We start from the raw sequence: 13,543 nt of genomic DNA, 5'->3' as shown, positions 1-13,543 counted from the left end.
CTGATGGAGTAATGATGATGAAAATTAAGCTTTGTCATCACAAGAATAACATAACATTTACTGTTTTTTACTGTATTTTTGTTCAAATGCCATTTCACAATATTACTGTATTTTTGTTCAAATATTATTTCACAATGTTACTGTTTTTACTCTATTTTCTTCAAATAATTGCAGCCCTGGTGGTGAACGTGTTGCACACATTACAAGTAATGTGAGTTACGTAATCAAATTGCATTTTCAAGTTACTAGAAAAGTAACACATTACTTTTAAATTTACAACAAAATATCGGAGTTTCTTTTTCAAATAAGTAACACAAGTTATTTTGTGTTTCCATTTACTGACAGACAGCTCTCCTGTCCCCATGTTGAGATAAATTGAGAGTAAAGGTGCAGAGGCGTTGTGTGCGCTGTGTAAACATAATGGTTATTATAATTCTAGACTAAATGTTAGCAGGCATTTACTCATCTCACTTGCACAAAACATATTCTATATCCCTTAAAATTAATTAAAGTGAAATACAAACTCAGAATATTACACAAACCTGCAATAATTAAATATGTTAAATAATACAAATATACTTGATGTATTTAATCTCATTTTATTTCTTAAGTAAGAAGAGTGTTAAACTTTCTTCTCCTGCGTCCTATTATTCTGCTCCCTCTACAGTACAGGTGTGAATTTGCATTTCCTTCAGCCTAAAGCTTATTCATTTAACTGTTGGTGTGAAAGGGCCTTTCAATTTGTCAAAAAATATAACTTTTTTTGTTATTAAATAAACAAACAAGCAAGCCCAGCCCCCCCAGTAATGCTAAAGTAAAGCATTACTTCCCATAAAAAGTAATTAAGTAATGCAATTAGTTACTTTTTAGGGAGTAACGGCGCAATATTGTAAAGCATTACTTTTAAAGTCCCCCTGTAATCAATCATTTTATCCCTTAAAACTCATCTTTGATCACCAGAATGACATATTTAAACATTTTTTCCTTGAAAAAAAAAAAAATGATTCATGCCTTAAAGCTGCAAGTCGGCAAGTCTGGCAGATTGAGGGGACTTAGCCAAAATGTTGAATGTTTACAACTCTCATGCCCCTCCCCCAGTACCACGGAGCACCCTCCCATCGAGTTTGTGCTCGTCAGTGCGTGTGCACCAGATTTTCTGTGAAGTAATCGATCAACACCATGGAGTACTCGGAGGTAGGCTGATATTGTAACGTTCGTGAGGGTGGAGGGGGGATCTGTGGCGTGTGCACAAACTGTGATTGACAGTCAGATCTCACACAGCCCTGCGCTGATTGGATCAGAAGAACTGGGAGCAGTGGATTTTTGGCACTAGGTGCAGGTAGAAGCGAGGTTTTTTTTTCTAAAAACCGGCTGATTTATGTTGTTCTGTCGGAGCATAGTGTCGGTTTCAGTGAATATGATAAAAAAAATCTTGCCGACTTCAGCTTTAAAATAGCTGGAATGTAACTCTATATACTTATTTAGTATACGCGGTTCTATGAATATGGAAATTAGCCCCGCCTCCACTCAGAGATCCACTTGTTGACGATCACACGTTGACCTGATTGGTTAAAAGGTAGTTTGTGACGTCAGAAACACCAGCAATTTCAAACCGCGTGAGACACTACATCAAGATGTTGGGTCTTGCAACTCACCATTGGCACGACTCAATCCAAGGGGCGGGATAAACGGTTGACTTTCAAAAACTTTCTGCACGCAATAGGATAGGTCTACAACCAACCAGAGCGTTTTCCCACCAGCAGAGCTAGTTGATAGATTAAACTTTTGCCGTATCTGGTTTGCCGTAACGGCAAAACTCTGAACACATCTTCCTTTTTTAATAATGACTAAAGTGGCGTTCTTTGTTCTTTTCTCGAAGAAAAGCTTAACTCCAAGTCCTCCAGAGTCGCGGCCAAAGCCGATTCGAAAGACCACTGTTCGCAAGCAGCAGCAGCCATTCTTTGTTTTCAAGTAGCAGGGACCCATCGTAACTCTGTCGTCATCAAGTTAAGCCCGCCCCGCCTACTCTATACACGATGTGATTGGCCTGACTAGAGTTTGGTTTTTCCAGCTCGAAAGTCAACGGAGAGTTGCTAGACTACACTGGCTGCAAATAAATTTTGCTGCCGCTAGGGTGCGTCTAGATTTCTAGGCTACTCAGCAATGGTGTTGACTTATGAATTTGCACATGATTTGTCTTAAAGCATATTAAAAACACCACACGGACATATAAACAACATTAAAAGCTTTTCGGGATGCCCCTCATGAAGTTCATTCAAAATATATTGGTTAGTACATAATATTTATACTTTTAGCAATTTATGCTATTTTATAGATTTAATGGCTTTAATACAATTGAAAAATGAAGGAACTAGCAATAATAAGGAATGAGTAGGTGTGTCCAAAATTTTGAATGACAGTGTGCACTTGCCAATTAGAGAATCATGCATTTCTCACTGCTTCTGGTCTCGGCAGAAACTGCCTACGCTGAGCAGATCGCATTCTTCACATCTCTTGCGACACATCTACGGCTGCTACTTCTAAGTGTCGTAGTAAAACCAAAGCGAACAATGCATTCCATTTCTGGCACCTTCTCCTCCCGAGCCATTACACAACTCTAGTCGCACACAACTTGCCATTAGCGCATGAGGACACAAATGTGACTCTGAGACAAAAGAAAGAGAGGATGCTGCTCACCGGTTGCAGCGCCAGCAGTAGCTCATTAAGAGGGTTGGTTAAGTTGGTCCCAAAGATGATAAATCCAGTGCTGATTCCAGCTGAATGTAAAGCTTTATCCAGACTGCAACAAGACAAACACATTAAACAACATCATCACATAAGAGACTGAATTAGAAACATCATTAACCACAGTTCTCCATGGTCTGCTATAGTAGATTATTGTAAGTGTGAGCTAATTTAGAGTGCTGCAGGTGTTGATGAATATGTGTGTAAAATAACAACAGATTTATAGTCACTCCAGCATTGAATCAACATGTCCCTCAATTGCACTGTGCTCTAAGGGGACGGCATTCTTCAAGAGCTTTTCAACAGGGCGAGTCATTTGCTGGTAGCATGTGAATGTGTGTATGTACTGTAAGAAAGAGTTTCAGTTTCAATCAGTGTGACATTTCGTGCAGGTTGATGGAACATACTTGGAAATAAACAAGGTCACGAAGAACAAAAGGGCCACCAGGATGAAGAAGACCCCGAGCAAGATCTGACAAGACATAAAAAGAGACAACATTGTTTCGACAAGATAATTTAAAAGTTTAGTAACTTTAGAAACTATCACGAAAAAATACATGAAAAAAAAAACATATTATCGTGAAATATTATTACTATTCAAAATAACTCTATGTTAATATATTTTCAAATGTAATTTATTCCTGTGATGGCATCATTACTCCGGTCTTCGGTGTCACATGATCCTTTCTAAAATGTTTCAGATAAGCTGACTTGGTGCAAAGAAATAGTGAATTTTTTTTTTTTTTTTTTTTTTAGGATTCCATGATAAATAGAAAGTTCAAAAGAACAGCATTTGAAATGGAAATCTTTTAAAGCAATGTAAAAAAAATTACTGCCACTTTTGATCAATTGCTTTAATTATAAACAGATTTCTTAAATTTATTTAAAAAATGCAATATATAAGATCTCGTTTTTGATGACAGCATTTGTTGTCAACACAGATAACAGATTTACACAGTAATTAAATTAATTGAAAATAATTGACAAAAACATACACATATTATAAATATACATATTCAATTAAATATAGACATATATGACTCACTTTATAGATGATTTATATATATATATTATATATAATATATGACTTTAGTTCCTTATACATTCCAAACCCATATGACCATTTTTGTTCTCCACTCGGAATAATAAAGAATGTACTGTAATGAATGGGAAAAATTACCACTGCATTCCTTGTGTTTTGCTGCCATACAAAGATATAAGATAGTTGTTCACACAAAGCTATTGTATAGCTTAGAATACAGAGACACATGGACTGATTTTTTTCTGTCATTGTGGATCTTGACAGCCTCAGTACTCATTTTCTTTATTAATACTGAAGAGTTGCCTGGATATTCTTCACAAATTCTGAAGACAGACAGTAATGCAGGTTTGGTGCGACATAAGATCGAGTAAATAATGACAGAATTTTCATTTTAGGGTGAACTATGCCTTTAAATAAATCAGTGAATTGATTCTTTTGAAGTGGTTTACAGAAATGTAGTCTAAAGCTAAAATGAAATCTGATTTCCCAACATTACTTCACTACTCCTCAACACTGATTTACAAACACACTAGAAAGTATACACACATACACTTCAGCAGCAAATGTTTATGCAGAGGACTGAAATCTAACCCAGAGGTTGTCACTTTTTACACATGGCCATATGGCGCGGCCCACCTCAGCCTGACACAGACGCCAAGAGTAATATGGACAACATGGTCACGAACTCTCTAAATAAGGAACAGACTGAACTGCAGAGGAAAGAGTAAATGAACAAAGATGGAGACACAAACACTCACAAAACCAATATGCCAGACTGAACGGCTGCCTTTGACTGGCCTCCCGGAGCTCACGTCTGTTTGACTTGACTTGAAGGAGTAAACAAAACCCTGACGTGTACAGTAATCACTCTCAAATTGAAGTAAGAAAAAAAAAAAGAACACAAACAAATTCAGAACAAATGGAAAATACCTTATAGAGATATAAACAGAAATTCTACCAATCTATTTATCGATTATACACATCTATCTGTCTGTCTGTCTGTCTAACAATGCGAATACCGACTCTGACTACTTACAAATAACCACTAAAGCAAGCGACATTCGCATTGGATACAGATTTCCCTCAAGAACAATATGACAGATTGTGAACTGTAACGAGAAGATAGATTTGTAAATGAGCGTGAATCTGCCTCCGAGACATTATCTATAACTAATTCAAACCAATGACTGCGAGTTATTAGTGATGCTGGAATTACGCTTTGTGGTTAAAAACACAGCTGGAGCTATTCTAAGAGTATATTAGGAATTTATGTCTCAAGCTGTTGCTGTAATACCAATAATAAACGCTTGCAGTTATAGCCGTAATAACCGTGACAGCCAGAGCCTTAACTTTACAGGAGTACATTAATAACAACAAAAGTTACAACATCACTCAATTCATTATTCAGCATGCCTTTAGCTACACAACAAAACCACAGACTTCAATCCCCAGCATAAACACAGCTACCTAAAGTCATGTGTGCCTGTTTTAAGTCCCTTTAGGATGGTGCCTACATAAGGTTACATGTCAACCTGTTTGAAACGCTCCCTATGTTCTTGTTCCCCTTAGAGAGGTCTGGTGGACTGTCGAAGAGGTTTCCACAAGCATCTACTCAGATGCAATGTCCAAAAAACAGAAACAATATCAACAACAAGACAAACACATTAAACAACATCATCACATAAGAGACTGAATTAGAAACATCATTAACCACAGTTCTCCATGGTCTGCTATAGTAAATTATTGTAAGTGTGAGCTAATTTAGAGTGCTGCAGGTGTTGATGAATATGTGTGTCCAAAAAAACAGAAACAATATCACAAATATGAGATATAAAGATACAATATGTGAATTATATAAAAAAAAAAAAACATTTAATATGTAAAAGAACAGCTATAATAAAGTGTTCAGGATGAGCACGGTTAGCGTTTCTCATGTCTTTGTTTCTCAGCTCTGTTCTTCAGTGGATCGTTTCTGCGTGTTGGGCCATAGTGAACCGCTCAAGGCCCCTGGCAGTCAGATGCCCCTAGTCACATTGGCCCGGTTCATAATCGTCCTTGCTCTTAACTTCGCCAAGGGCTGCTTTATCAGTCTGAAAGTGCTTTATGGGAGAGATTTTTTTAATATCCTTTGAATGATAATGAAAGCCTCTGTAGGTATCACACTCACTCAGGCTTCACAAACAGGTTTATTTTATTTTATAATTGGGCTCGTGGCCACCTGCCACTGCCATCAAACCGTGGTCTGCTGGGTTCTAATGTGCGAACCTCCTGACATGTGTGAAAAAGCGTGTACATCTACTACAGCTCTATGGTTACAAGTGGACCGCCATGACGACTACATGTAAAGTATGCAATATAGATTCAATGTGTTTCTTAGTTGTCGCAAAGGGAGGAAATATATGCAATTTGCATGGTAAGTGTTGTGTTTCCTCCTCTCTGGGCTCATTAAAGTACCCAAGCACCTCCAATACACCACTTTCAATTTTCCGAACCAATTTCCACTGAAGATGAAACGGTAAACACAATCATTAAAATCAATCAAAGTTAATCAATCAATCTGATGCAGAATTTAGGTCAATTAACCTGCTGTCTTAATGGAATCAATCACATCTGCCGGGTCCACATTAGAGGGTAATAGAAGTGTGCGTTCATGTGTTGGTGTGTGTGCACGTGTGTGTGCGATCTATTAGTCTGTGCTGACAGCTAAATTTATCTAAAATCAAAATCTACAACCGCGCGACTCCATAACGCGATGTCATTGGCTCTCGCAGGAAGGCGTACTGTGACAAGAAATGTGTTGAATATCAGTACACATGTTGTGTTAACGACAACTACAAGTACATGAGACTTCTCTGCAGGCCCTTGGAGGATATGAAGAGGAGATGTTGACCTCGAACATATCTCGAGTGCTTTGAAAACCTTTGCATTCAATCATTAAATTTAACTGTAAACCAAAGACTGCAAGCAACAAATGCTAAACTAAAACGAGCGCAGCGCTCTCAATTACGTGACGGTGTAAACGAGGCGCAGTGAGTGACGGAGAGAGCAGTTTGGCAGACAGATTTCTCTCAGTATGCGTTTCCCCTGAAGCTTTAGTGGGGAAATTAGTAAATCTCAAGCCTAGTTTAGGTATAAATAGAGTCTGGAGTCTATCATTATAGTGTCATGCTCATGTCTGCTGCTAGTGGGCCACTAAAGACGGAAACAAGGAACCCCTCTGGTGCACAGCATGCTGGGAGAAGAACCGATGCAAAGAATTTGAAAACCAGCAAATGAATAGAAGACGGCAAACATTTTAAAGATAGACTAGAGGAATGCAGGAGTACTACAGAGAGGTTTGTGGCAAACACAGCTATTTTGTGCAGGACTAGATGTATATTAAAAAGGACAGTTCATCTAAAATTAAAATTCTGCCATCATTTCATTATCCATATTTTGTTATTTTGAAGCTTGATAGCCTCAGTCCTCATTTACGTTATTGAAAAGAACAGCCAAGATATTCTTCAAATATTATCTGAGCATGTTAACGTATGGTTTAACAACAAGAACAAGGTCATATGTTCGAATCCCAGTAAGCACAAATATAAATATTATATATTCAATCTACAGAATGTGGCTTCATTAGCTGGACAAAAACAGAGCAATAAGTGAAATAACGCATCTAGCAAAGTGGTTGTTCAGTCTGGCGAACCTGTGCCAAGGTGATAAAAACCAAAGGATTTCTTGATTCTCTTAGGAATACGTGTTGGCATTCAAATGAAGTCATAATGTACGTGTTACATCAAAGTCACCATGAAAATTAATTTCCTTCACACCTCCCCCTTCATAGAGTAGACTTGATAGACCCAAGATAGGATAGTGACAATAATTGAAAAATTAATTAGTGACAAGATGACGAAAATGCTTGAAAAAAAATCAAAAGGAAAAAAAATATATATATAGAGTAAGTAATTGTTATATATTATATTTAAGTCAATGCTTATAAAAACATTATCCAAATAAATAACACTTTACGCAAAAATGTATGATAGTTGATAGCATGAAAACTTTTAATCGCAAAATCTGTTAAAGTGAACATGGAACAGTAAGCCATTTTACTTCCATAAAGTGGTGAAACAGGAAATTCAAGCAGACCTGAATGAGTGTTTGCAGGCAGAATCTAAAAGTATTATTATTTACAATTATTGAAGTAACCTTCATTCATTTTCACTGCATTACCAAACTGCAAAGATTTAAATGTACAGCTATTTGCCCCACACTGACATCAGAAGGAAAGAAAAGTTGTTTCAGATGCAGAAAAAAACATTGTGATAAAAGCCAGGAAAACGTATTATGAAAGAAAACAGGGTCAATTTTGATTTCATGATTTTGAACACTTGAGAAAATGCAACCTATTCGAATGATTTCAGATAAATGTGGTGCAACAGGGTGAAGATTGCAGTTCACAAAGAGTCACTTTGACTCTCTAGAATCTCTTACTAATGCCACTCTTACTCCATCAGAGAGAACTGTCACCTCTGGATATATAAGTGTGTGGGAAGACAGCTGTTTATGATTTGAAATATTTACTGTTTGAACCAAAATGTGAGTTTTTTAATTTTTTTTAAAAATAGCTGCCCTGATATTGAACAACTGCAAAGTCTATTTAAGTTTATCTGCCAAAAAAATCAATGTTACAGTTATCAGCATTTTATTTTTTGAGGTTTTTGTCACATTTTAGTCTTTCACTCACCGTTAAAACAATTTTGTGCAATTTTGAAACATCAATGAAGTGATTCTGAGGCAAAACTCAACAAACCTTCATGGGGCGGAGAGCAGAGCCCACTTTATTGCAGCAGTTCCTCTCTGCAATCTCCAGGTGACGGCCCCGCCGATGAAGCGTCTGTAGTTTGGCTTCAAGATCCTCAAGGTTCCTCCGGTCTCTCATAGAGAGAGGGCGCCCATCGGCACACTGAAGAGAAAATAGCACAAAAATAGTACAAAATAGCTTATAGCATAAAAGTGCATTTTTTACACAGGATTATATTGTTTTTAAAGTGAGAGTGTTTGGTTTCAAATTCAAGAAGTCTCTTGAATTTTGATGGTTTGATTTTCTAGGCAGACAATAAATGATCATAGAAAGCACTAATCATTGTTTATCCATTATTGCATTCATGCATTTGATGATGTAATTAAAGTGCCCCTATTGTGATTTTTCGAATATTACCTTTCATGCAGTGTGTAATATAGCTATTTGTGAATGTGAAAGGTCTGCAAAGGTCTTAAAGATCAAAGTGCACGACAAATAAAGTTATTGTCTCCTAAAAGAAAGAATCGATTCTGAACTGCCGAAATGAGTTGTCAATAATTTCAGTCTCACTTCATGTTACAAACCTACGTAACAATGTAATAAATTTGCATAATGCAGCCTGTGCTCTTTACTGGCTGCCCTCGAACAACGTCTACTGTGACCCGCCCTCAAACTCTGTATTTATAGCAGAGGCCTGAAAGACATTCTCAGCCCTGCAAATCCACTTTGCGTGCATTTCAAAAGGATGAGGACTCTTGCTGGAACTGATATGGACAAGCTGACGCCATCTGTTCGTGTCACTGTGTATCAAGCGCTGAGGAAGCCTCCTAAGTTGAAATTCAGATGGTAATGGGCATTTCGTTTCTGACACGTGCTGTCAGCGGTCGACCAATCAGAGCAGAGGAGGCTCTCGTAAAGGAGGGGTTTTGAGAGACTGAATCTTCGAACAGACCGTTTTTAGATTGAGAAATTAGGTAATGTGAAATGTATATTATGAGAAAATTAAAGTGTTTTTTTTACCTTGGATGCATGTAAAACTGTTGTAAACAAAATTAGGAACCTATAAAATAGCATAATAGGGCCATTATTTGCCATAATCTGTTACAGTTTTGTTTGTAAGAAAACTTTTATGTAGTCTGGGTAATTTTTTTCTTTTTTGTGAAGTTCAGTTTATGGCTTATGTGGATGAGTGACGTCCAATAATCTGACCATGCAGGCCTCTACCTAATTTGTCTTCAGCTGTCATTTGTCAACCAAGTGACAGCTGAATATGCACCAAAATACTGTAGAATACTGTAGAGAGTTTTCCCCATCCTTTAAAGAGTTTTTAAGATTTTGCAATCCTAACTACACTACTGTTCAAAAGTTTAGGGACTGTAAGGCTTTTTTAATACTGTTAAAAAAAGTCTCTTAACTATATATACACAGTGCCTTCTGAAAGTATTTAACCCCCCTTTTTTTCCTTCATTCCTACCTTATGTTAAACAATTTTATGACTTTTTTCACATCAATCTTGATGTGAAAATCTTGACACTCCATACACCACAATGAACACATAATGTCACAAAAAAGATTTGTGACAACTTTGCAAATTTATTAGAAAAGAAAAATTTAAATAGGTACATTGTTGATGCAACAAGCTTTGCATATCTGCATTTGGCAATTTTCTGCCACTCTTCACCTCAAATCGTCTCAAGATCTGTCAGGTGGACAGCCATTTTCAGGTTTCTACAGAGATGTTCGTTCGGGTTAGGTTTTCATTAAGGCTATCTATATAGTCCCCCAGTCCTTGCCACTGGTAAACACCCCCACAGCATGATGCTGCCACCATCACAATTTACAGTTGGGATTGTATTGTGCAGGTGATGAGCAGAGCCGGATTTTCGTCCATATTGCACCAGAAAGCCTACCACACACCACATACTGGTGGAGAGGAGACAGAGTGATGAATATATGAATATAAATAAGGATGATTAGGAGGCCATGATGATGGACAGTGGCCAATGTAATTTTTTATGACCACAGAGAGTCAGGACCCAAGTTTAACGTCTCATCCTAAGGATGGTGCTTTTTGACAGTATAGTGTCCCAATCACTATTAGGTCCCACACAGACCACAGGGTGAGCAGCACCCCCTGCTGACCTCACTAACACCTCTATTAGCAGCTAGTTTCCCCAGGAGGTTTCCCATCCAGGTACTGACCAGACTCAACACTGCTTAGCTTCAGTGGGCAACCAGTCTTGGGCAACAAGGTGAAAGCAGCAGTGATGTGTGTCCTTCTGTAAGTTTCCATCTCCATTTATGATCATGAAGCTCGACTAGAGTGACCATCAGCTTTTTTGGTCACCACTCTACCCAAGGCGATTCTCCATTGATTGCTCAGTTTGGCCAGGAAGTCAGCTCTAGGAAGATTTCTGGTTCTTCCAATCTACTTCCATTAAGGTTTATTGAGGCTATATGCTTCTGTGAACCTTCAATGCAGCATGGCCATTTTTTTTTCTCTTTCCCAGATCTGTGTCTTGGCACAATCCTGTCTCTGAGCTCTACAGGCAGTTATGTTGACCCCATGGCTTGGTTTTTGCTTGACCTTTTATTGAGAGGTGTGTGCCTGAATTTGCAACAGGTTAACTCCACTCGGAGTGTAGTAACATCTACAAGTAAAATTGGAATGATCCTGAGTTAAATTTCAAGTGTTATTATACAATGTAATTATTGTAGTTTTTTGTGGTGTATGGAGTGTAGATTGATGTGGGAAAAAAAGTCATTTAAAGTAGTTTAACATAAGGCAGCAACATGATATGAGAACAAAATAAAGGGGTAGTAATACTTTGCAAGGCACTGTACAATGATCAATTGCATTCTTTATTTGCATCTCTTGACAATCCTCAGACCAATTTTGGGTCAAGACCCACCCGTTGTGAACCACTGACCTGAAGGACAGCGGCTCATCCTAAATAAAGGATGATCTGATCTGAATTCAGTTCACACACACACAGACCTTGGCTTTGAGCTTGTCTATTTGGTGCTCCACATCCTCCATGTCTTCTGTGTTCTCCAGCCGCTCGTACAGGACGCTGCGCGTGCCTTTAATCAGGTTCAGCGGCAAGACGGACATCCCGTAGGCCTGACGGAGAAAGAAAGAGCTTTAAAGACCAATAATACACCACTCACAATCATTGGGTATAGTGTCATCACAATTTCACCAAGAGTCCCACCGATAGCTCCTGTGAAAGGAAACTAAATCCATACATTATGGCACTTGATAAAAGAGCGCTTTCTAAATGGTGTCATTCAGAAGCCCACTGAATCCATGTATGTGTTTTCTGTGCAATGAGGGTGAAGAGGAGGAGATGAGAGAGAGAAAAGAGTGTGAGTGTGTGTTTGGATGCAGCAACCATTTTGAGATGCACGGCTTGATTTCCACCAATGCACAGCTTAACAGTGCCCCCATGTGACGACACTCAGCCGGAGCTCACGTACATGTGCACAATGCATCAGAGAAGAAATACCGGAGCTCATGTAGGGAAATATGATCAAACCTTGGACTTTCTGAGAGCTGTAAATCAGAGGTCACTTCAACGCCCTGAGCTCATCGATGAATTTTTTTTCCCCTCTTCTCGGCATTAGGAAGCGCAGGTCTTGTGCAGTGAGCAGAGAAAGGCTGGGGTTAGAAGCCCGCTAGTCCTCGCAATATGGGCTTTTGTGAACTTTAATTAAAAATGAAGACCTTCTTCAATACTCTCCTAGTGGCAAATCAATACAGGCAGAGAATAAGAGAGACCAGGTTGTGCATGCACACACACCTCGAGGACAAAAAAAAAAACACCTCATGCACTCTCACTCGTGAGGTTCTGCCATTTTCAAAAGCTTTCATATCAAAATGCTGACAAAAGTCAGCAGCACAATTAGATCTTCAGAAGGTGGCTAAAACACTGGTGACCTTTTTATCTCCTCTGCCGAAGATGCTTTTAAAGCAGAGGAATTGGTGCTCTCGTTGTCGCGGGCGCCTAACACCGTCGCCATGGGCCGTGACACCCCCTGCTATGAATCACGAGGGCTCTAAAGGCCGGACCATGTCCCGAATACCAAGCGCTCCTCATAAAAGAGGAATCTGTCCTGCATCCCCTGGTGAGATGTCTCCTCCTCCTTTGCCTCCTCTTTCCCATTCTTTCTTGCCCTCCTCGCCCCTGCCGTCCGTCAAGCGTGAGAAAAATAAAAGAGACACTCCAAACAAAACAGGTGTGTTCTTTGCTGATTGGAAAAGAAGACCTAAGGCATGAGAGAAGAGAGATAGTATGATAGTTTGAGAAGGAGAGAGTAAGAGAAAATGTGTAGAGATGTAAGATGAAGGGATCGCGGTTGTCAGCTGGGAGATCGGAGGAGAGAGGGATGAAAGTGGGGATTGGAGAGAGAGAGAAGAGAAAAAGTGGAGGCGTACACCCTCTTATACAAGGATACTTTTGTTCGACAGCCTGCATGGGAAAATTGTGCGCTCTGCCACAAAACTATGAGTTTCCTCTGACTTTCCTTATACTTTTCAATGTTGCAGATATTGGGGGGGGGGGGCTGGGGGCTGGGGGGGTGATGTAAATCTTTTCCAAGCAGACTATTATACTCCTCTGAACTCTTTATCAGGGGTTCCACACTTTTTGACTAATGAATCGAGGACTTTTCTAAGACCTTTCTAATTGTTTTTACAAATTCCAATGAATCATTCAAAATTATTAGTTTTTTCCAATTGAAAAAAAAAAAAAAAACATAGCTCACAAATTGGACATCACAATGACTTGCAAGTTTGTCTCCATACACACACACACACACACACACACACACACACACACACACACACACACACACACACACACACACACACACACACACACACACACACACACACACACACACACACACACACACACACACACACACACACACACACACACACACACACACAAAAACACATCTAG

The 13,543-nt window shown here is 38.9% G+C and overlaps 1 protein-coding gene across 1 annotated transcript in view; it reads right to left on the bottom strand.

Annotated features, from left to right (window-relative positions):
* The window catches only part of lmbrd1 (LMBR1 domain containing 1), a 95,302-nt gene that overhangs the window by 34,572 nt on the left and 47,187 nt on the right, over window positions 1-13,543 (bottom strand). Inside the window, exons 8-11 of the mRNA XM_081351304.1 lie at window positions 11,575-11,700; window positions 8,586-8,738; window positions 3,153-3,217; window positions 2,698-2,800 (exon numbers count right to left, since the gene is read on the bottom strand). Coding sequence (XP_081207430.1) covers window positions 2,698-2,800; window positions 3,153-3,217; window positions 8,586-8,738; window positions 11,575-11,700 — 447 coding nt within the window. The remainder of the gene's footprint in view (window positions 1-2,697; window positions 2,801-3,152; window positions 3,218-8,585; window positions 8,739-11,574; window positions 11,701-13,543) is intronic.

The sequence above is a fragment of the Scardinius erythrophthalmus genome, assembly GCF_964197995.2.
Source record: "Scardinius erythrophthalmus genome assembly, chromosome: 21".
Taxonomy (NCBI): Eukaryota; Metazoa; Chordata; class Actinopteri; order Cypriniformes; family Leuciscidae; genus Scardinius; species Scardinius erythrophthalmus.
Note: the sequence above shows the minus strand (reverse complement) of the source record. Positions and strands in the feature narration are given on the sequence as shown.